The sequence below is a fragment of the Ovis canadensis genome, chromosome 1 (assembly GCF_042477335.2).
Source record: "Ovis canadensis isolate MfBH-ARS-UI-01 breed Bighorn chromosome 1, ARS-UI_OviCan_v2, whole genome shotgun sequence".
Taxonomy (NCBI): domain Eukaryota; kingdom Metazoa; phylum Chordata; class Mammalia; order Artiodactyla; family Bovidae; genus Ovis; species Ovis canadensis.
This window is the reverse complement of record NC_091245.1, coordinates 72956536-72978795: the sequence shown is the minus strand read 5'-3', so window position 1 is coordinate 72978795 and position 22260 is coordinate 72956536. Positions and strand designations below refer to the sequence as shown.

The following is a 22260-nucleotide window of genomic DNA, read 5'->3' as shown; positions in this document are numbered from 1 at the left end:
AAAATACTATTTAGCGATACAAAGGAACAAACTATCAATTCACATAACACGATAGGTGAATCTTAAATGCATATTGCTAAATCAAAAAAGTCAGTATGAAAAGTGTGCGATTCCATTTATATGACCTTCTGGAAAAAAGCAAAACTATAAAGACAAAACAGAAGAGTGATTGCCAGAGGTTCAGAGAGAGAAGGAGAGTAGGTAGAAGCATGGGCAATATTTCAGAGCAGTGAAACAATTCTGTATGATACTGTAGTGGTGGGTACAAGGCAATATGCATCTGTCAAAACTCACAGAACAGCATGAAGAAGGTATGCAAGTTTTTTTTTTTTAATGAATAAATAAAATCTCCCAGGGGACCCCAGGTAACTCTGAAAATAGACTGTAAGACTAGAAAAACTATACACAGGCACTGTACTCTAGCTAGTAAAATATTATCTCAAGGGGGAACAGGTTAACAATTTTGAAACCATCATGCATGTACATTGGGATTTAACAAATAAATTTGTCTGATGGTGCAGTAGGGACCAGATTTCTCATTGTTGGAGTGGAGATTACAGACAGTTGAGTGTAAAAGGCTAGATTGAGCCATATGATCCTGCATTAGAGCTGGAAACTTCAGTATAAACTTACATTTAGTTTAATACAGATTTAGATGGATACAAAGAGAGAAATACTTATAGATATGTGTGTTTATACAGGTTAGTATATTTCCAAGTCGTCAGCTGGGAAGACATAGGAACAATGATTCCCCAGGAGCAGTGAGCACACCCAGGGCCCACATTTTGGTTTCTAATACCAGTCTCCAATAAAAGGAAACAAGACTCCTTAAGAAAAGGCAGATTCTAGGGTTGGGATATGGTATACAATAAAAATCCAGAATACTGTTTTTAGTATCAGAAACTAAATAAGTGTTCAAAGAACAAAATGATGAAGTTATGTCAAAGGGACTACGAAACCAACTGAAAGAGCTCCCAATGGCAAAAGTTATAACAATTTGGACAAAATAAATATAGGTAGTATCGGTTTTAAACTCAAAGAAAAAGTAAATATCCACAAAGTCATGGTAACATAAATAAATGAATGAGTGAATGAATAGGGAGGAAAAGATAAATACTCTGTACAGAATGATTGCAAACAAAATATGTAGATGCATCTTCAAAGAGTTCATGAAGCATAACTCTCCACTGTTCAAGAGGGGACCATGTGTAATGACTTTGTTCCAGGGAGTTCAGTGTAGAAGGCAAGTGGGGTATAAATAGTAACTTTAAAAACTGAGAAATCTTACAAACTCTACCTCAGCCAGGTGAACAAGGTAAACATCAACAGTGATAAACCATGTTTATGTATGTAGTCCTGACATAATGGGATGAGAATGGCACATTACTTCTGTGGTCTTCCTCCAAAAACCCCATTGTTGTTTAGTTGCAAAGTCATGGCCAGCTCTTATGACACCATGGACTATATAGCCTGCCAGGCTCCTCTGTCCATGGGATTTCCCAGGCAAGAATACTGGAGTGGGTTGCCATTTCCTTCTCTGGGGGATCTTCCTGACCCAGGGATGGAACCTGTGTCTCCTGCACTGGCAGACAAGTTCTTTACCAATGAGCCACTAGGGAAGCCTCCAGAAAACCCCATAACCTGAATCTAATCACCCAAGAGAAACATCAGACAAATCCAAATTGAGAAATATTCTACAAAATACCTGACCAGGACTTCTCAAAACTGACAAAGGTCATCAGAAACAAAGAATGTCTGAGAAACTGTCACAACCAGGAGCCTAAAGAGAAGTGACAACTAAATGTAATATAGTATCTCAGGTAGAATCCTGGGACAGAAAAATGACATTCGGTAAAAACTAAGGAAATCTGAACTACTGCCAGTTCAGTGCAGTTCAGTCGCTCAGTCGTGTCCGACTCTTTGCAACCCCATGAATTGCAGCACACCAGGCCTCCCTGTCCATCACCAACTCCCAGAGTTCACTCAGACTCACGTCCATCGAGTCAGTGATGCCATCCAGCCATCTCATCCTCTGTTGTCCCCTTCTCCTCCTGCCCCCAATCCCTCCCAGCATCAGAGTCTTTTCCAATGAGTCAACTCTTCACATAAGGTGGCCAAAGTATTGGAGTTTCAGCTTTAGCATCATTCCTTCCAAAGAACACCCAGGGCTGATCTCCTTTAGAATGGACGGGTTGAATCTCCTTGCAGTCCAAGAGACTCTCAAGAATCCATTAGTTAATAATAATGTACCAATATCTGTTCACTAATTATGACAAATCTACCATACGAATGTAAATATTAACACTAGGAGAATCTGCATGTGGGGTATATAGGAACCCTTTGAACCATCCTTGAAACTTTTCTGAAAGTCTAAAATTATTCTCAAGTAAAAAGCATATTTTTGAAAAATTCAGTATTTGCTCTATTCTACTTTTTCCTCCTTAAAGAAACTATATTGCCTAATGTTGCTTCATTATATTTTAGAGGTTGAATTATAAAGTGGAGTGAAATATATCCATGTATCTTAATGTTCAATTTGACTGAATTAGTCATGACTAAACTAGCAACTGCTCAACCTCAGAAACTAAAAATTAAACTGTTAAAAAAAGACCTTAAAATATTTGACTAAGAAAATATGAAACAGAAATAATTTGTAGGATAAGAGAGATATTACAATTTATAACTATGTTGGGTGAAAAAAGAAGGAAGTTAAGGTAGCAATTTAGGTAGCAATGCTCAAATTAATAAAATAGTATCACAAATAGGAAAAATGTCACTGTAGCAGTGAAGTCAAGATTTTTTGCTCTATCTAGATCTCCTATCTTCTAGCCTTCTCTACTCCAAAGATTTTCTCCATCTGATCCTCAGTCATTCATTTTTGTGACTATATAGCCTCAATTTTAATGAAAAATGCTATACCTTAAATAACCCATCCCCTTCTTTTTTAAAATTTTTTTAAAATATTTGTTTATTTGACTGTACAAGGTCTTAGTTGCAACAGGTGGGACCTCTGATCTTCGTTGAGGCATGCAGACTCTTAGCTGCAGCAAGCGGGATCTAGTTTTCTGACCAGGGATTGAAACCAGGCCCCGTGCACTGGGAATGCAGAGTCTTAACCACTGGATCACCAGGGAAGTCCTAACCCATTCCCTTCTAAGCATATTCATAATACCTGATAGTTCATTTTATCCAATTCCATCTAAATCTCTTCATTGACTTCCACTCCCAAACCTGTCACTATCCGCCTCTGATTCACTTCTTTTCCTCCCTACCTCAGTTACCTTCAGGACACACATTGGCACCCTCAGCACTCTTGCCACTTCATCCATCATACTCACCTGCCTATCATCAACTTCTCATCAAGCCAGCTTTCCTTAGGCAGAAAACAGAGGGAAGGCAGGCACTACACTCTGCAGTCAGAGGCTGGGCTCAAATCCCCTTCTTCCACTCGGCTGCTGTGAGGCCTTACCTGTTACTGACCTCTCTGTCTCAGTTTGATCTACAAAGATCATGGTGGATAATGATAGCACTCCCCTTATACGATGAAGTTGTTATGATACGTAGTAAGAACTCCCTCAAACTGAAGAGCTCAATCAATAGCTATTATTACTCACCAGTACTGACATTAGCTAAATAGCACAAATATAGAGAGATCTGAACTGCCCAGTGTATCCTCAGATTTGCTTCATGTTCCTTTTACTTAACTCGACATTCTCCATAGAATTGCCTCCAAACCTCTGTCTCACCAATGAAGTCACTTTCCTTCCTCATTTAGCTTTACCTCTCAATTCCAGAGGAACCGGCCTCCTCTACTAATAAGATATTAGTCATCAACCATGGATTCCTCAAACTCTGACCTCAAGACCTCAAATCTTTTCAGGCACATCTTCCTCTACATTCAGAAGTGGTTTCTCTTGCCCTCTCCAAGGCCAACTGCTCTGTACCTACACTCTGCAACCTTAGGCAATCAATTATCCCCTTTCTCTTGCTCCATCCAGCTCTCCACCTGTAGGATGATTCCTTCTTTCTTACCAACATGTCCAATTCTTCCTAATCCAAAAATCTCTCCTACTCTGCTTGTCTTCCCTATTAAACTTTTAAAAAGAGACATCAACAGTGTATTCACAGACATTCTTGCTATAACTTCACAACCCAGTACATATGACTGCATTCCCCTACAAAAGAATGCAGGGGTCACCAGCGGCAGCTCCATAACAAGACAATGGATTCATCTCAGCCTTCATCCCAGGTGACCTTTCTGCAGCATGACACTGTCGATCATCACATTTCCTTTCTCCTCTCCTGGTTTCCACGATACTATTTCCTCTTGGTTCCAAAGCTACAGTTTTTCAGTTTCTATTTCCTCTGTCTTTCCCTTAAATTTTTGTGCTTCCCAAGTACACTTCTTCCATATGCTGTACCAAGGCCATTTAAATCTACTCCCAGGGGCCGAAAGAGGTTAAGAACAAGTTTCCCAAAATGTGCCACCACTATGGCATGCCAAATATTTTGTGTGTGTGTGTGTGTTAAGTGGCTTCAGTCGTGTCCGACTCTCTGCCGCCCTATGATTGTAGCCCACCAGGCTTCTGTGTCCATGGAATTCTCCAGGCAAAACAGACCTGAAAGAAATTAAGACCCAGCAGATTCAAGAGAAACTCCTAGCTCTCCCGGAACTACCTGAGAGAATTCAGACAGGCGACCCAGCCACACAGAGAGCTGTCACCAAGACATAGCTTTTCATCTGAATGACCCATCTGTATGGCAGGACAAACATCTCATTACCAGATATCTGCTCTTCGTATCATCCTGTGAATATACTCCTCCACAGATGCCTACACCATTCCTTAGTTCAAGACAGCTTTCTAAGCCTCTATTGCCCAGTTTGAACTTGGATCTCACTGTCCTGTGGGACTCCCACATATATGTAATTAAACCTGTTTTTTCTCCTGTTAATCTGCCTTATGTCAATTTGATTATTAGATCCATCAAAGAACCAAAACTAGTAGAGGAAAACATTTTCCTCCTCAAAGGCTCAAACACTCTGACACAAATCTCTGGCTTCAAGTTCTCTCTTATATTCTACTTGTAGCTCCGTATTTCTGAGTTACTGCTGAGCATCCTTACCTGACAAGTCATACATTCTCAAATATGCCTCAATCCCAACATGCCTAAAACCAATACCCTACTCTTTGCCTAATCTCCCTTTCCTCCATGACCACCGTCACAGAAATCTCCCAATATTAATCAATGGGATCATCATCAACTTAGCCAAGTCAGAAACCTGGAGTCACCCTAGACTGTTCCTAGTCTGGAACCAAGCCCTGTTCATCTTATCTCCCAAGATTCTTCCTAATCCTTTCCCAACTTATTCCATTATACCTGTTGCCATTATAATTTTTGGTCATTGGTGTCTCTTACCTAGATGAATGCAATAACCCAACTGGTCTCCTGTAACCCTTTATTTCTAGCCTTTTATCTTTGATCTCATAACTCCTAGATTGTACTTACCCTAGACTGTTTCCTGTTCTCCAGCACGTTACACACTTTCCAAATTTTTGGTTGTTTGGAAAGGTGATTATCTACAAATCTGGACTTTAAGAACATGTGCTTTGGCTTTACTGTACGATCGTCGCATTTGCCTTCAGCCAGTTTCTCCATGTGACTGGTGCCTGATCTTTAAGCCAGTCTCTTTCAAAGGAAAGAACTCATGTATTAATTTTTAGGGTAAAATAATATTTATATAATGGTTTTTCTCTTCCTCATGTCAGAAGAACCCCTTATGTTTTTGGAATGTACCACTTTTTACCTAAGTAGAACACTCCTTCATTCCAACATACATAGGCTAACAGTTTTTGAATATATGTTTTGATGTTGAGAGGGAGAGGAACAGGAGGAAGCAAGAAGACATGCCTGTGGGAAGGAAGGAGAGTGGGAACACACTGTCTTTCCCCACCATCCACAGTTATTACTCAGATGGGTATAGGAGAAAAGATGGTAGATTGTATGTGTTTGTAACCCTCCCCAGTTCCATATAGAAAAATCTATCTTTGCTCATTTAGCACTTCATCCTCCCTCTGTTCTAAATGCATGTGGACGCTTCATGTTTCCTAGGAATGAATTGTGCACTGTGTGGTACTAAGCACACTCAGTGTGAAAACAAGGTATTAGCGGGTGTAATTCACATTTGGAAAGATGAGCCAGAGCTACTTTCAGATAGAGAAAAAAAGGCAAAAAGAAGATAGGAACCAAGAATCTATCCACCAACAAGGTACTGGTTTGGTGAATTTTAGGAGTTGAGAGTCACAAGTGTGAGCTTTGGGAAACCTACAGGGTCCCGGAGATACTGTGAGTTCAGGAGGAATGAAGCGAACAAAAATATCACAAACCAAAGAAAACAAACTATGGAAAATTTCATTATAATCTCCTTGCTGCTTCATTATACCATTTCTTGCTCATATTCCAATCCCATTTCTCAGTTCTTAATTTCTTCAAGACTCAAAGATTTTAAATAAAGGTAGAGCATAGCTTTTTACTATAAAATTAAAGAATAGGTTATATTATCTCTAATATTATAATTTCTCAAAAAGAGTTTCAAACAAAAACACATTAAAGTTCCTTTAAGTGTCAAAGATAAGTTCCTCCTGCTTTAAAATCTCAAATCCGAATCACCTTCAAGATACAGACATTGCTAAAGCTAAACTGATCACCTCTTGGGAACCATTAATTCAAAAAGCAATTAAATGGCTACTAAGTACCAGACAACAGGTGGACATTGGACGATGCAAAATTCAACAAAGTTTGGCTGTTGACCTAACAAAACACAGAGATAAGTAAAGAACAGGAAAAAAGAAAAGTTTACTTTATAATAATTTATTAATCATAATGCTATAACTGTGTGTTGCTATTGTGCCACACAGGTGAGGAACATACAACCCAGCCTGGAAGACATGGGATTTCTTGTTGTGCTCAGTACAACAACTCTTGGGCTGACTTGTGAAGAATGAGCAAGGATCCAGGAGACCTTTCCAGCATAGGGACAGTGGCGTGAGAGAAGAGTTTGAGGGGAATATGGCATAAAGAAAGAAGACAGCTCTACCTGCAGAGCTTTCCATGTCACGTTACAGAGCCCAGCGTTTATCCTGGAAGCAGCAGGGATCACTCAGAGGATCTAACCGGGGGGTACATGCTCATTTTTGTGTGGAGATCACTGGAAGGTAATAATACAGCAGAGAAGGAAAGGGGAACAGAACTACAGACAGGCAGACTGCCTAGGGCAGAAATCAGTGAACTTCCTCCCTAAAAAGCCAGAGAGTGAACACAAAGCAAGGGGCTCTGGAAGCCATACCATATCTGTTACAACTAACCAACTTGGCCGCTGTCATGGGAAAGCAGCCATAGGAAACAAACACACAAGGCTGTGCCCCAGTAAAGCTTTATTTGTAGAAACAGGCAGCAGGTTTGGCCTTCAAGTCTTAGTTTGCCGACTCCAGTCTAAAATAGCACTGTTCAAAGGAACTTTCTGCAGTAATGAAATGCTCCACAGATGTTCTACTCAGTTCTGTAGACACACAGGGCTATGAAGCACTGGAAATGTTACAAGTCATGCTGAAGAACTGAATTTTTAACTTAATTTCATTTTAATTAAATATAAATAGTCACATGTGTGGCTTGTGGCTACTCTACTGGACAGTACAGCTATAACAGCTAGTTCAGGAGCCCAGACAAGAGATGATGAGCTAGGGCACTGACAGCAGAGATGGAGAGGAGGCAGCCAAGGCAAGAACTGTTTAGGAGGTGATGTGGCAGGGCCTGGGATGTACCAAATACAGGTGAGGAAGAAACAGTCAAAGATGTTTCCCACATGCTGAGCAGAGATAACGGAGGGAATGGCCAGGTCACAAGCTGAACAGGAGCATGTAAGAGAACACAGGGAAATGTGTTGCATTTTATTTCAGACGTGTGGATTCTGATGTGCCACCTGGGAGAAGAAAACACTTGACTACAATGCAAAGAAGTAAGTAATATTACATATGCTTTTTTAATAGAGAAAGCAACTGTAGTACAGGAATGTTACATAACTTAGCCAAGGTCAGAGCAAGTAAGTGGCAAGGTTAAATTGCAACTTGACTTGCTATGACTCTAAAATTCTGGCATAGTTCATTACACCACATTGAGCAAATGGGTAATAGCTGAAACCTTGAAAGCACAATTCACTAGGGGAAAGCACCGAGAAGGTTAGTGGGCCCAGAGGAGAGCCCTGGGGAACAGCAGCATTTAAGGAACTGTCTATTACAGAAAAGACTGAGACAGGACGGTCAGAGCACTACAAGAACCAGTGCGGTGTCATGAAAGAGAAGGGGAGCTGTGGCATTAGAAGGAGATGGCCCACAGTATCAAGTCCACAGAGAGGTGCAATGAGATAGGCACCAACCAGTGTTCACTGGATTTTGCACATGCAAGTCATCGTACCTCTAAAGAAATCATTCTAGCAAAATGACAGAAGAGGAAGCCTAGTTTTAATGCGTTAAAGATACAACCAAGTAGAGAAGGCAAGCAGAAACTATGCACTTCCAGTGTTGACTAGATTTCAGCATACTGAATATACACTACAGTTAGCACTTATTGCATACGTAGTAAATGAAAAGCACTAGGTCAGGTGCTTTACACATGTAAGTAAATATACAACCAAACATATAACCACAAAGAATCTTCACAATAAACTGTGAGGCCTATAGGGATCATTATCCCTGTTTCATAGGTTAAAAAAAAAAAAAAAAACAGAGGCCCAGAAAAATGAGATAATTTTCCACTCACATACAGTGGGAAGCGGGGCAGCTTGGATTTGAATCCAGGTCTTCTGCCTTCAAAGAACACGTTCTTTGCTCTCTATACTTTCACGTCATCAGAGTCTTTAAAAATTGCAGAAGAACTCTTACTTTAAAAATTTCAGATGGCCAAGGCTAAAGAACTTAGTGTCTTCTTGAAGAAATAAAAATTAAAACATACGAAACACTGACAAGCAAAATAAGATAGTACATACATATCTGGGAAAGAAAAGTTTAAGCAGCAGATACGTAATCTAATTTCTCCTGTTTGGGTGTGGAAGGACCATGGTTCTGACCTTTGGCAAGAAAAACAAGTGATGAGGCTAACTGCTTGGTAAGCACAATGACGGTATTTGCAGCAGAAGAGTCTTCATCCTTGGAATGCTTTTAGGATACATGTAGTCTAGGGTTGCTTATAATAAATGAACCTAGAGTGTACAGATGTATGGGGTCTGACCTCCCTGGGGAAGGTTACTTACTCTATGTAACTATTTGAATATTAAATGGAGATATTTCATCACCAAGATAGCTACTTTATGTCATCAATATGAACCATACATATCACCTAGAGACCTCATAGGTAACCTCATTCCAGAACGTGCCCAATGCAAAAAGAAACTTAGGGAGCCTTGCTGATGGTCCTGAGCATCATCATGCTTTGCCAGTGTCTCATGATTACTTGTATCCTTGGGATTATTAGTAAGGCTTGATACAGGGTAAGCTCCCTAATGCACGAGTCTGCTTTGACTCCCAATTCTCTGAGTTATCTCTGCACTAAGATACAAAAAGCTACATGTAATCGTGGGAGCGTTCCCTGGGTTTGGGACTTTGACCTAAAACTTGAAAGATAAGCAAATTTTTCAAAGATGGAAGGAAAATGGAGGATATGAATAAAGGAGGAAAAGTGAGAAAAATCCACAGGAGCATGAGACAGGTTAAAGGTATAAAACTAACTCTAACGAGTGGTAAGAAATTAGGCTGGAGACATGGAGCACATCACAGAGAGCTTCAAAAATTCAGGGAAGATTCTAAAGCAGACAGTGTTTAGTAAGAAAGTAAAGCACTCAAAGTGGGACAAAAGAAAGAGGACTTGGAGGCACTATGAGGAAAGGACTGGAGAGGGGGTGAATGGAGAATCAGGAAGTCAGTTAAAATGCTATCAATCACCCACGAGATCCTAGAGGCCCTAAACTAGGACCATGGGTATGGAATGAAAGGAGCAGCTAAACATTACATAGAAAAAATTACAGCAGACCCTGTTAAATGACATGATAATGGTAAGAAATGATGATAATAAAGCCATTGTCAAAATGAGAGGTAGGGAGACAACTACCTCCCTCCAGGAGGTGGAGCTTAATTTCTCCCCAGAATGGGTTACATACTTCATGCCTTGCTTTCAAAGAAGAGAACAAGGAAAAGGAAAAACTTCACAGCAGAGAAACTTGTCAAACACCACCTCAACCACACAGTGGACGTTCACACCTCCAGTGATGTCACAGGGATATCACACAGCTCCTGATATGTGACAAGGGCAGTTCAGTTCAGTCGCTCAGTCGTGTCTGACTCCTTGTAGCCCCATGGACTGCAGCACGCCAGGCTTCCCTGTCCATCACCAACTCTTGGAGCTTGCTCAAACTCATGTCCATTGAGTCGGTGATGTCATCCAACCATCTCATCCCCTGTCATCCCCTTCTCCTCCTGCACTCAATCTTTCCCAGCATCAGGGTCTTTACAAATGAGTCAGTTCTTTGCATCAAACTCTAAAGTACTGGCATTTCAGCTTCAGCATCAGTCCTTCCAATGAGTATTCAGGACTGATCTCCTTTAGGATGGACTGGTTGGATCTCCTTGCAGTCCAAGGGACTCTCAAGAGTCTTCTCCCACATCACAGTTTAAAAGCATCAATTCTTTAGCACTCAGCTTTCTTTATAGTCCGACTATCACATCCGCACGTGACTACTGGAAAAACCATAGCTTTGACTAGATGGACCTCTGTTGGCAAAGTAATGTCTGCTTTTGAATATGCTGTCAAGGTTTGTCATAGCTTTTCTTCCAAGGAGTAAGTGTCTTTTAATTTCATGGCTGCAGTCACCATCTGCAGTGATTTTGGAGCCCAAAAAATAAAGTCTGTTACTGTTTCCATTGTTTTCCCATCTATTTGCTATGAAGTGATGGGACCAGATGCCATGATCTTCATTTTTTTAATGCTGAGTTTTTCAAATATTGAGTTTTAAGCCAGCTTTTAAGTGACAAGAAGGGTACTTCACCTCTATAGGATTCCTTTCAAAAACCTATAACCTTTGCCCTGTCATGAGAAAAACAGGTAAATCTAGACTGCAGGATTCTACAAAATAACTGGAGAGTATCCTTTAACAATGTTAAGGTCATGAAAAACAAGGAAAGACTGAGAATCTGTTACAGACCAGGGTAGATCAGGGAGGAAGACTGACAACTAAATGCAACGTGGCAGCCTGGATTGAATCATAGAACAAAAGAAAGACAGTAATAGAAAAACTCAGGGAATCCAACAGTCTGGAGTTTACTTAGTAATAATGAGTCAATGCTGGCTTAGTTTTGACAAATGTTCCGTGATAATGTAAGATATTAACAAAAGGGGAAACTATGTGAAGGGTATGTGGGAGTTTTTGTGTAATTTTTGTGACTTTTCTGCAAATCTAAAATTAAAAGATTCTTTTAAAAGAGGGACAACATAATGTTGGCATCAAAATTTGGGAACAGGAGGAAGTTGGTGTCAGGGATATTAACTGGACCTAAGATAAATCCAGTAAAACAAAGTATTGTCATACCACAAAAGGAGCTGGGTTCAAGAGCCAGGGTCACCACCAATCTTGGCTAAGTTTCCTTCACCTTTCCAAGGCTCAATTTCCTCATTTGTACAATGGTGAGAATTCATATCACATATTCTCATTTTTATAGCTAGGATCTTGAGGAAAATATTTCCCCAAACTAGACAATCCAAGTAGAAAATAATTAATGATACCAGTAACCTACCGCTGATTCACAAAAGGGCTGGAAAGTTCTGCAAGCAGGCGGAAATTCCCAATGTACACCAGCACACCATCCTTCTGGGTGATAAATATAAAACATCATGTCAGGGTTAACATTCTTATCAAAATCTCCAATCATTGAAGAAACATTCAACAGCTTCTTGGCATAAAACAATGATCAATATAAACACAAACCAAGCCTGCTAAAGTGATCTTCTTTATGAAAACTTAGAAATGTCATTAGAATTATACAGTATTTTTAAAAGACAACATATTGCACACTTATGTTCATTTATGTACATAATGTTCACTCAGAAAGACAGATTTCAAGCAGTAGTCTCATGCTGAACTAATGAATTCTGCAAATAGCCATGAGTAACAACAATCTCAAATTACCATAGAAATAATGATTATGGTAGTGTGAATTTCAAAAGTTGAGTAATTTTATAGCAATTAAATATCTAATAGGAATGTAGTTTTAGATCCATTAGACACACCTTAAAAATCTCCAGAGTGTGCTTCACTTCCTAAATAACAACATAAGCCTATGAGCAGACACACACTTGCCAAATATAACAACACATGTTAGACCTTATCTGTCATATTTGACCTGAAAAATATATTTATCAATCAGAAGATTCTATAGCTAAAACACATACTTTGGGGACCTTTCTGAATTTAGAAACAATGCTTAGTACATTCCACTAACTTAATAACAATAAAAGTATAAGAGTGTTAATAAGCATTAGAAATAAAACCAAAAGTATACATTCCAAAAATGTTATTTAATTTTAAAAGTGTTACTTTAATGGAATCATTATAGCACTTCCAATTAAATCAGAATTATGATTATACACCAAAAGAAATAGTTCCACCTGCCCTCAAAAACATTCCCAGATGGCACTAGGCCTGTCAATGTAGGAGACATAAGGGACATGGGTTTATTTCAAAGTTGGGAAGATTCCCTGGAGGAGGGCATGGCAACCCACTCCATTATTCTTGCCTGGAGAATCCCATGGACAGAGGAACATGGCAGGCTGGAGTCCATAGGCTTGCAAAAGAGTCAGACACGACTGAAACGATTTAGCATGCATGCCCTCAAAACATGAGATATACAACTTCAGAAACATTTTTCCCACTGTTCATAGCACACTGTCTTCCAAATGGGAACAATATAAAGCAATATGTTAGAAAATGATAATGAATGGACTTTTTATTTGCAGAGTCTCAGTTCTTCTCTATGTAAGTTATTTTAGGGGTTAAAAATTGAGAGCTGGATTGCAAGAATTAGTTTTTCCAAGATATATCTAAAACTAAAACTTTTCATCATCTCAAACTCGCTGTCCTTAGTGAAACTGAAATGGGTTATGAGGAAGAAGAGAGGACAGCAGAGAGATGAACACAATAGCCAAGATGAGCTCTGTGCACGTGGAGGGTGATGGGGAAGATGATCAACATTTTAGAGGCGACTGGACACAGCCGTAGCAGTTCAAAAACACATGACAATACATGGGAAATAACTATCCACATGTGTTGTTACTTTAACACAGAAATATATGTGAATTTGAGATTCTATATTATTCTATACTATTTACTTTCCTGTTACAGTAAATGTTTTTATTTAAATAATAGAACTAGTTAATATCAGTAACTAGCAATTAATAGTGGGACTAATCAAACAAATCAAATTGTGGAAAAATATAATATTTTTATAATGTTCCTGATCTTTTATTTCTCTTTGATGTTGAAATTTAGTAGGTTATATTATGTTTTCAGAAGCATAAATGCAAGACTTTTTAAAAGAAGAATACAAATACAATAGGACTAAACAGTTGTTACCCATAGTTAATAAAAAAATTATGATATCTTTTCATCTATGACATATTTTCACTCTTTATCTCCTTTTCCAATAGTACCTTTCTGAAATGTCTGCAGCTTTTAGGATATCCTTATTTTTTGCAGGATTAAAACAACTACAGTTAAATATAAAATTTACTTTGACTTGTAACTGTGCTCTTAGAGGTCCACATTACTGGTATCAGTCAAATATGATGATCTCAAGCTAAATATTTTCCCAATAAAGTTGTTTAAGCATAAAATACATAAAATTTTACTTATTAGCAATAGCAGGCTTTTGGATTTATAAGAATTAAGTTTCCAGCTCTCTAACAATATCCATTCACTTTGTAGCTACAGGCTTGTTCTGGTAGACCAGCAGTTTGCAAGATCATTTGTATGTACAAATTCATTGTATATGCCATCTATTTCTAAAATGTCTAAAAGACATATCATTTTAAGATACCCTAGAGCATACTCAATGAATTCCAGTAAGTTACAGTTTTAGTATAAAAAAAGTTCTATTTAATGTAGCTACTCTTCTCTGGTAACATTTTTGAGTTCTGAGGCAGTCTTATTTCCAAAAACCTGAGCCAGTATTTCACTGTATGAGTTTTCTCATTTCATTGTATGCAATTTCACAATCTGCACATAACATCAAACAATGCAGGTACTGATAGTTCACTGTTTTCTAGCTCCTTATGGCCTCTTCAACTATCATCATTTTGGAGAACCAGTACATAAATATCTGTTTCACTGCAACATTTTTCTGCATTCTCATCCTCAATCTATTTCCAAACTAAAGGACATTCCCCTTGCCTCACACTCTGAACATATGCTTACAGAGCAGGCCAACATTTGCTGGCAGCAGTTATAGCTACTTGTAGGCTCTTGTCCACAAAGGTTATCTCCTTCCATCTCCATAAAGTCAAATATCTCAGTAAGTGTTTCTTCAGGTTTTGAGTAAATGAAAGGTGAGCAAGAACTTTCATTATGAAAGCTTCAGCATCACAGGTAAGCAAATCACGTTCCTTTTTAACAGGATTGTATACAAGATGTAGAAGGCATCTAGCAGGTAATATCTTTTCACTTCCCTTGGTAAGAAGTTTAGAGACTGAATGAGATTTGCCAAAGTTGACAACAGTACTGTCTGCTATAAAATGTAGGTAGATGAGCAAAATCTAACTTATTTTTATCTATCAACAATTTTCATGTTTTATGTGGTTTCTTTATAATCTTCACAGAAATCAAAAATTCGGTTTGAAAATCCATTTTTCAAATCAAAATACCAAAGATGGAGGGGAACATCTTTTTGTTGCTGTGGTTTAATAAATCATCTGATATACTGCAGAAAGAATGACCGGTAAGATCTGACAGAATCAGCTCTATGTAAGAAGCCATCACATCTGTTACCAAAATTTCCCCCTTCTTTCACCTACAGAATATTTCAGTTGCACCTTCTGAATCAGGAAATCCAGCTTTACTCAGTTTCACAGAGAAATCAAGGGGATAAAATGTGTACATTCATGTGGAATATCCAAGCTAAGTCAATGCCTGCTATTTTCATTTGAGCATTGCTGTCTTTTTGCAAGATGAGAAAAGCACAGATTAAGATGTATCTGCCTGTATTATTCCAGACCTGTGAGATTTGGTCTCTTCAGGTACTTTTACATCCCCTTCTCCACCAGGCCTGTGTTGGTGGCCAGGGCTGCCATAGCTAAGTACTGCAAAATGAATGCCTTAAACAGCAAAAATGTATTACCTTACAGTTCTAGAGGCTAGAAGTCCAACACCAAGGATCAACAGGGCCATATTCCTTCTGAATGTTTTAGGGAAGAAGTTATTTTAGACCTTTCTCCTAAATTCTAACCGTTCCTTGGTTTCTGGCAGCTCAGCTCCAGTCTTCACATGACGTTTTCCTTGTGTGCATGTCGGTGACCAAATCCCCTTTTCATGAGGACACCAATCATATTGGATTAAGGACCAATACTACTCAAGTAGACCTGATTTTCACTTAACTAATTATTTCTGTAATGACCCTATTTCCAAATTAGGGCATATTCTGAAGTACTAGGGCTTAGGATTTCAACATAAACATTTGAGGTGGGGCAGAGGACACAATTCAATTCAGAATTCTTTTATGCATATTGTGCAGTATGTTCTGCTTTGGTTACCCAACTTCCTAATTGTTTTTCTATCCATCTATGATTACATATCACTATACACAATAATATATACTATGTATATTTCCGTATATAAAAACTACTATATCTTGGTCATGTTTGTGGCAGTTTGGTGGTATCATAACTGTTGTCATTTTCATTATCTTCTCTTAGAAAAAATGGTCACAATATGTACAGTGCTAATAAACTAAGCTAGCACTGTTTCAATAAAAATACAGCATTAATCCAATGGGCAAAGTCAAGGATGACTGCTATTGTTCATGACTACAACACACTTAAGTTGCATCATTCAGAGTGATATGACAACAGATGATCCATTATTGAAAACTGCAAATCGTGGCTGCCATGATTTTTTTTTTGCATCACAGGGAGGGGTTTCATAGGATGTAGGATTTTTGATGGTAAAATGGTAAAACCAGGATAGACATAGGCAGCCCACTCCTAACGTTATTTTATTATAATGAATTCCAAATGGCAGGTGAATATTTTCATTTTAATATGTAATAGGAATCACATTCCCAGCTAGGAGATGTGGGAATGAATAAAGAACACGCATCTTGCCTCTCTTAAGTCATCAGCAGGAAAAAAAAAACAAAGCACTTTAAAGAGAAAAGGAGATAAAAATGTCACTCATATTCCAGGTTCCTGGATAGTTTGTGGGCTTATTTTTAGTTTGAGTGATTTGTTTCAAGTTTAAGTGAGTTTTTCCAAAAGAAGTGGTCAGAATAGTTAAATTAAGAAAAGGTCAGAAAAACAAGAAATTGTATTCAATGACAAACCATTCAAATAAATTCTGAAGTTGAAATGCTCTTTTCTCCTTCCATAGCTGAATTCTGTAGTGAATAGGTTAAGGGAGAAAAGCCTTGCAAATAGCATAAAACTACAGATAATATGACTGAGGCCACAGAGGACAGAAAAGGAAAGGAAAAAAGTTACTTTAGTAAGATTGTTACTTGAACCAGATGTAAAAATCTTGGCAATACTTTTACCAGTATAATCTTTCACTATAATAGATTCGATATATAACAAGCATTTCCTATTTTTTCTTAAAGATAAATTCTCTCATTCATAACATTGCCTTTCCCCCCTCAGTTAAAGGCAGCTCCTCATTCAATCCATTATTCTTAATGATTTTCTTCTTCTTTTGATTAGTTTTTTTAAGTCTATGCTATTCTAGAAAAGTGTACCCAATGTTTAGAGAATATGATAGTCCACACTGCTGTACTGTGAGTTAATGTGTTCCTATGGTCAGTCAAAATCCTTGTTTAATTACTCACTGTGTCTTTCAAATAAACAGTTTTTCCAAAAATGAGATCCAAATTCTAAAATTTATTTTTAATTTGCATTTTATGCAATTTCAAAAATATTTAAAAGACACCTCAAAGTCATGTAAAATACTGAAATGATATAGTAGCAATAGCTTTAATCTTAAACTTTAAAAGATAATTCTATGAATTACTCTCTAGTTAACTTTAAAAACAAAAAAATATGTTCATGAAATATACTATGTCTAAGACTTTTTTGAGAGTTTAAAAGATTACTTCTTCCAACTCCTTTCGAATTGGAACAGAATTAAAAATACCTATTAATCAAATATCAAATACCAGGTTAAACCTGACTTTATGATATTCTTTAAGTATTAAAAGTTACTAGTAAAAATAGTCGGAGAAGGCAATGGCACCCCACTCCAGTACTCTTGCCTGGAAAATCCCATGGACGGAGAAGCCTGGTGGGCTGCAGTCCATGGGATTGCTAAGAGTCGGACACAACTGAGCGATTTCACTTTCACTTTTCAGTTTCATGCACTGGAGAAGGAAATGGCAACCCACTCCAGTGTTCTTGCCTGGAGAATCCCACGGACGGGGGAGCCTGGTGGGCTGCCATCTATGGGGTCACATAGAATCGGACACGACTGAAGCGACTTAGCAGCAGCAGTAAAAATAGTATTTTTGGTACACTGTCTTTATCTAAACATGGCCAAAATACAAATTTTTCACATTTTGAGAAAATCTCCTCTAGATTGTCTTTGAAAAAAATGAGCATAACATCCTGACCTTTCCCTTAACTTCTCTTACCTCTTTCTAAAGAGAATCAGTTAGTTGTAAGCCAAAGATTCTCAAAATGTGGTCCCCAGACTAGCAGTATTAGGATTTCCCAGGAATTTGCTAAATTTGCATATTTTATTCTTGGACCCCATCCCAGACCTACTGAATCAGTAGCCCTGGGGATGACACCAGTAATCTAGTTTTAACAGGTCCTCTAAGTGATTCCCATATACACTAGAGTTAAAGAGCTACTGTCCTAACCTAGAGATCGAAGTCCTAAGGAAACTAGTTCCCTACTTCTCTGAAATCATAATTACAGAAGATTTACAAAAGCCCTCATCAAAACCTGCAAGTATTATCTAGGTGGACCTGATACATTCCACTAGAAAAGTTTCTTCTGACCCATTCTTGTCTGTTATTGTACTTAGCCCCCTGCAAATACCTACATCCCCGGTTTCTCATTTACTGTTCTATCCATAAAGCTTAGTGCAGCGCCTGGCCCATGTTTCCTGAGTTGAGCCTCGCCTGCTAATCAGTGTAAAGGAGAATCACCTCCAAAATCAAAATCCTAAAAGAGTCCTTTGGACCTATTTCTGAGCGGGTCAGTACACCCTGATGAGAACATTAGTATTCCGCCCGAAAATGAAAACAGAAAAATATCTCAATTTCAACTTCTTTAAAGAGATTGGTAGAGCAGCATTAGAGGTTATCATAAACTTGCTACAAGAAAAAAAAATAGATGACTAACCTCCAAACCCTGATACATTCAGGTTAGTGAAGGCAAGACAGGAAAAGTGGGCAGACAACTAAAAGAGGTAGGGGAACTTGAGACCTATGTAATAGCTACCAATCAGAAGGAAAAGAGCTAGAAGCAGGTTCTCAATGAGCACACCAGCAGAGTCCCTCATCATCCCATGACCTCTTGTCTACTGATGAACTTCCCTAACCCCATTTCCAGAAATCTTTAAAATATGAGGAATACTTTGTACCAGAGCTGTTGTTAGGAGTATATGGCTGTCACTGCCACCACCATGATCTTCATCACTTTATAAAACAGAAGGACAGAGTTACAGTTAACTGACAGATGAGAGGTCTCTGGAGGCCATGACCTCTTTATCCTAATACTCATGATAGAATTTCCATGAAGACTTACCGGCTAACTGACTGCTTAGAAAGTCTGTAAAACTTTATCCTCTTTGGACAATTCCTGATGATTATGGGCCTGTGGCCTGAAAACCAAGATTTGAACCATAGCTCTCCTGGGTGACCTTGGGCAAAGATGACCAAAACCTCAGTTTCTCCATGTGTAAAACAAGCAGAATACCATCCTTATGACAGAACTGATGTGAGAATAAGACGCAATGCATACTAACGGCAAGCAGGAAAAATACTAAAACAGAAAAGCACTGCAAAAAAGCACTTTTTTAAAAGTTAAAAGTGAAATAGAACCAGGTACTTTTTCTTACCATAGCTATTAAGAAGATTAAATAAGTTTGAACAAGTCCTGAAACGATGTATTCTTTCCTGCCTAAGTACAAGCCTTCAACTCTAGTCATTGATCCCTGGATGACTACACAAGACTAAGGGCCATGCCTGCGGTGATGACAATGAACAGATGATAGGAAAGACAGATCATCATCACAATTAGGACTAAAATGTAGGTTCACTGCTGCTATTTTACTATATATTAATAATCACTCCTCAAAAAGTAGTTAATGTTACTTTCTAATTGCTGCAGAAAAAATATCCATGTTGGACAGGAGAACAAATACTTCTAAGGGAAGACTCACCTGTTTTATTTGCCCAGTAGGTTGTATCAACTTTATACCTCACTTTACACAACTATACTGCATCCAAGCTGAACTTGCTTCTTCGTGATAAGCTTATGCTTATGGCCATCAAAATGTAGTGAGATTGAGATGGCCTCTGAAGACTGCCTATTTCAATTGCCCACAGATTTCTTAAATCCCTTCTACAAAAGTTCTTCCAGTTTGTCCCTCAGCATTGAAAACTCTGTGTTAAGAGGAGTAGCATCTTCTAAAGCAGCTTTACAAAAGTTCCAGAACTATTCTGTACCCTCTTTGACATCTACCTGCTAGTCCTAATTCCAGATTCTGGCTATCCAAAATCACTTTTTCATATGAAAGTGAAAGTGTTAGAAACTCAGTTATGTTCAACTCTTTTGCAAACCCATGGACTATAGCTCGCCAGGCTCCTCTGTCCATGGAATTCTCCATGAAAGAATACTAGAATGGGTTGCCATTCCTTTCTCCAGGGGATCTTCTCAACCAGGGATTGAACATGGGTCTCCTGCAATGCAGGCAGATTCTTTACCCTCTGAGCCACTAGGGAAGCCCCTCTTTTCATATCATAACCCTTCAAATATTTAATGACTGTCCAAGTATCTATCTTCTTTACAGGTATCATTTCTACTCTGCACAGAAAATTCTGGCCTATCCTCCTCAGAGTTCCTTCGCCCTATGAACTGCCAGCATTCACAAGACAAAAACAAACAGATGCAACAACAAAACCAACCAATCTCTTGATGAAAAGAACCATTTACATATAACACTTCCTACATGTTAACTAATTCAATCACATTCGCACACACATCTTTGGAGGACACTGGGTAACCTTTCTAAAGAGAATTTTAGTAGAACATGTCACTATCCTTAAAAATGTAAATACCATTTGCCCAGGAACCCCACAAAGCCAACCTTTGAAATAACTATGTATAGGTACAAATATGAAGACATAAGAATGTTTATGCAAGTTACATGCAATAGTGAAACTTAACAAACACATAAGGATAGAGAACTGATTAAATATGATTGTATACCTATATGCCATCCACAGAGATAATGATGCAAGTAGACGGCCTGAAAATAAAAACATTTTTGGAAACTTGCTGAAGATTTCGAGAGTGTACCTCCTTTACCCTCTTTCTTGGAAAATATTTGAGGATATACTATAGCATGAGTGAATAAACCAAGACAGATATGGGGTAAAGGAAGCAGCGGCCTCAAACCAGAAGAGTAATGGCAGGAAGCCTGGGACATTAACAAGCACACCTAGAGGGCAGGAGAATGGAGAGCTCCAGGGGCAGGTTATCTGGGGAATTTGACTGAAGAGATGGGACAATTCAAATATATGATAAAGGCATATGTTACAAAGGAAAAAAAAAAAAGGCAAATAGTCTAAGCAGAAATTAGATAAGAAAAATAATCCTAGCTGTTCAGTGAACTATTTTAATATAATCATAAGAAACATTTCATTTTCTCTGTGTAGGATCAACTGAAAAGCAATATGATTATAGAATAAAAGGCAAATATTGTTAAATCTTAGTGATACAGAAGTTCACATACAAATGACCGAAACTGGGAAGCAGGGTAGGAGACATGAACAGAAGGACAGAAGCATAAACATCTTCACCTTAAAGGATCAAGAGGTGCTACAAACCCAAAATAAAAATGTTTAAATTTTTCAAAGAAACTGAGAGAGGAACTCAAATTACTTTAACTACATGGGAAGAAAGAAGGGAAAAGAGATAGAGGTGGGAGAGTTAAAGTCTTACCCACCATAGCAAGAAGATAATAGATGGTATCTAACACTGACCAATTAAGACGTGGCTGACAGTCACCTAAGTGATCACCAGCAATTCTGTCCCTTCCTGCACGTGCACAGTGATCCTCAGATCATGTACTTGGGTCTTACTTTCCTCCCCTTGAATCTGGGCTGCCTTGGTGACTCATTTGACCACCAGAATGCAGAGGAAATAAAGTTCTGGTCTTCTGCAGCTAGGTCACAAAGAGCCATGCAGCTTCCTCCTGGGTCCGTTAGAGTATTTGCTCTTAAAATAGCTCCCTCTTGGAACACAATAGCCAGGCTGTGAGACGCTCAAGACACATGGAGGGGCCACATACAGGAGCTTGAGGCAAAGACCCTGCTGATGTTCCAGCAGGGAACTAGCATGAAATACCAGCTACTTGAATGAGCCCCTTTCAATCCAGTCAAGCCTTTAGATTATCCAGTCTCAACTGCTACCTAATAGCACCCACATGAGACCTCACACAAGGACCACCCAGCTTTCTTCCTCCCTTCTTTTTTTTTTTAATATAATTAAAAACTTGTGAGTCAATGGGTTTCACTGGCCTAAGTCAGTATTCGAACTGAAGATCAAATTGCCACATTTGTAACCAATGGGATAGCCATTGTGTTGGTTCCAGTGTCCTTTTGAGAAAACCATATTAGTCTTTGATAGGTTCCTTGCTTTCTGACAGATTACCTTATTTTGTTGTATGCAATGCTTCAATATGTAAAACAAATTTTAAATTTGGGGGTTTGATCCTATTCATATACAGAA

At 38.5% G+C, this 22260-nt stretch overlaps 1 protein-coding gene across 2 annotated transcripts in view; it reads right to left on the bottom strand.

The window, feature by feature from the left end:
- TLCD4 (TLC domain containing 4) overlaps positions 1 to 22260 on the bottom strand; it is a 67663-nt gene that overhangs the window by 4888 nt on the left and 40515 nt on the right. For both annotated transcript variants that reach the window (XM_069598346.1, XM_069598355.1), the window contains exon 6: positions 11838 to 11911. In XM_069598346.1, the coding sequence (XP_069454447.1) occupies positions 11838 to 11911 (74 nt within the window). The remainder of the gene's footprint in view (positions 1 to 11837; positions 11912 to 22260) is intronic.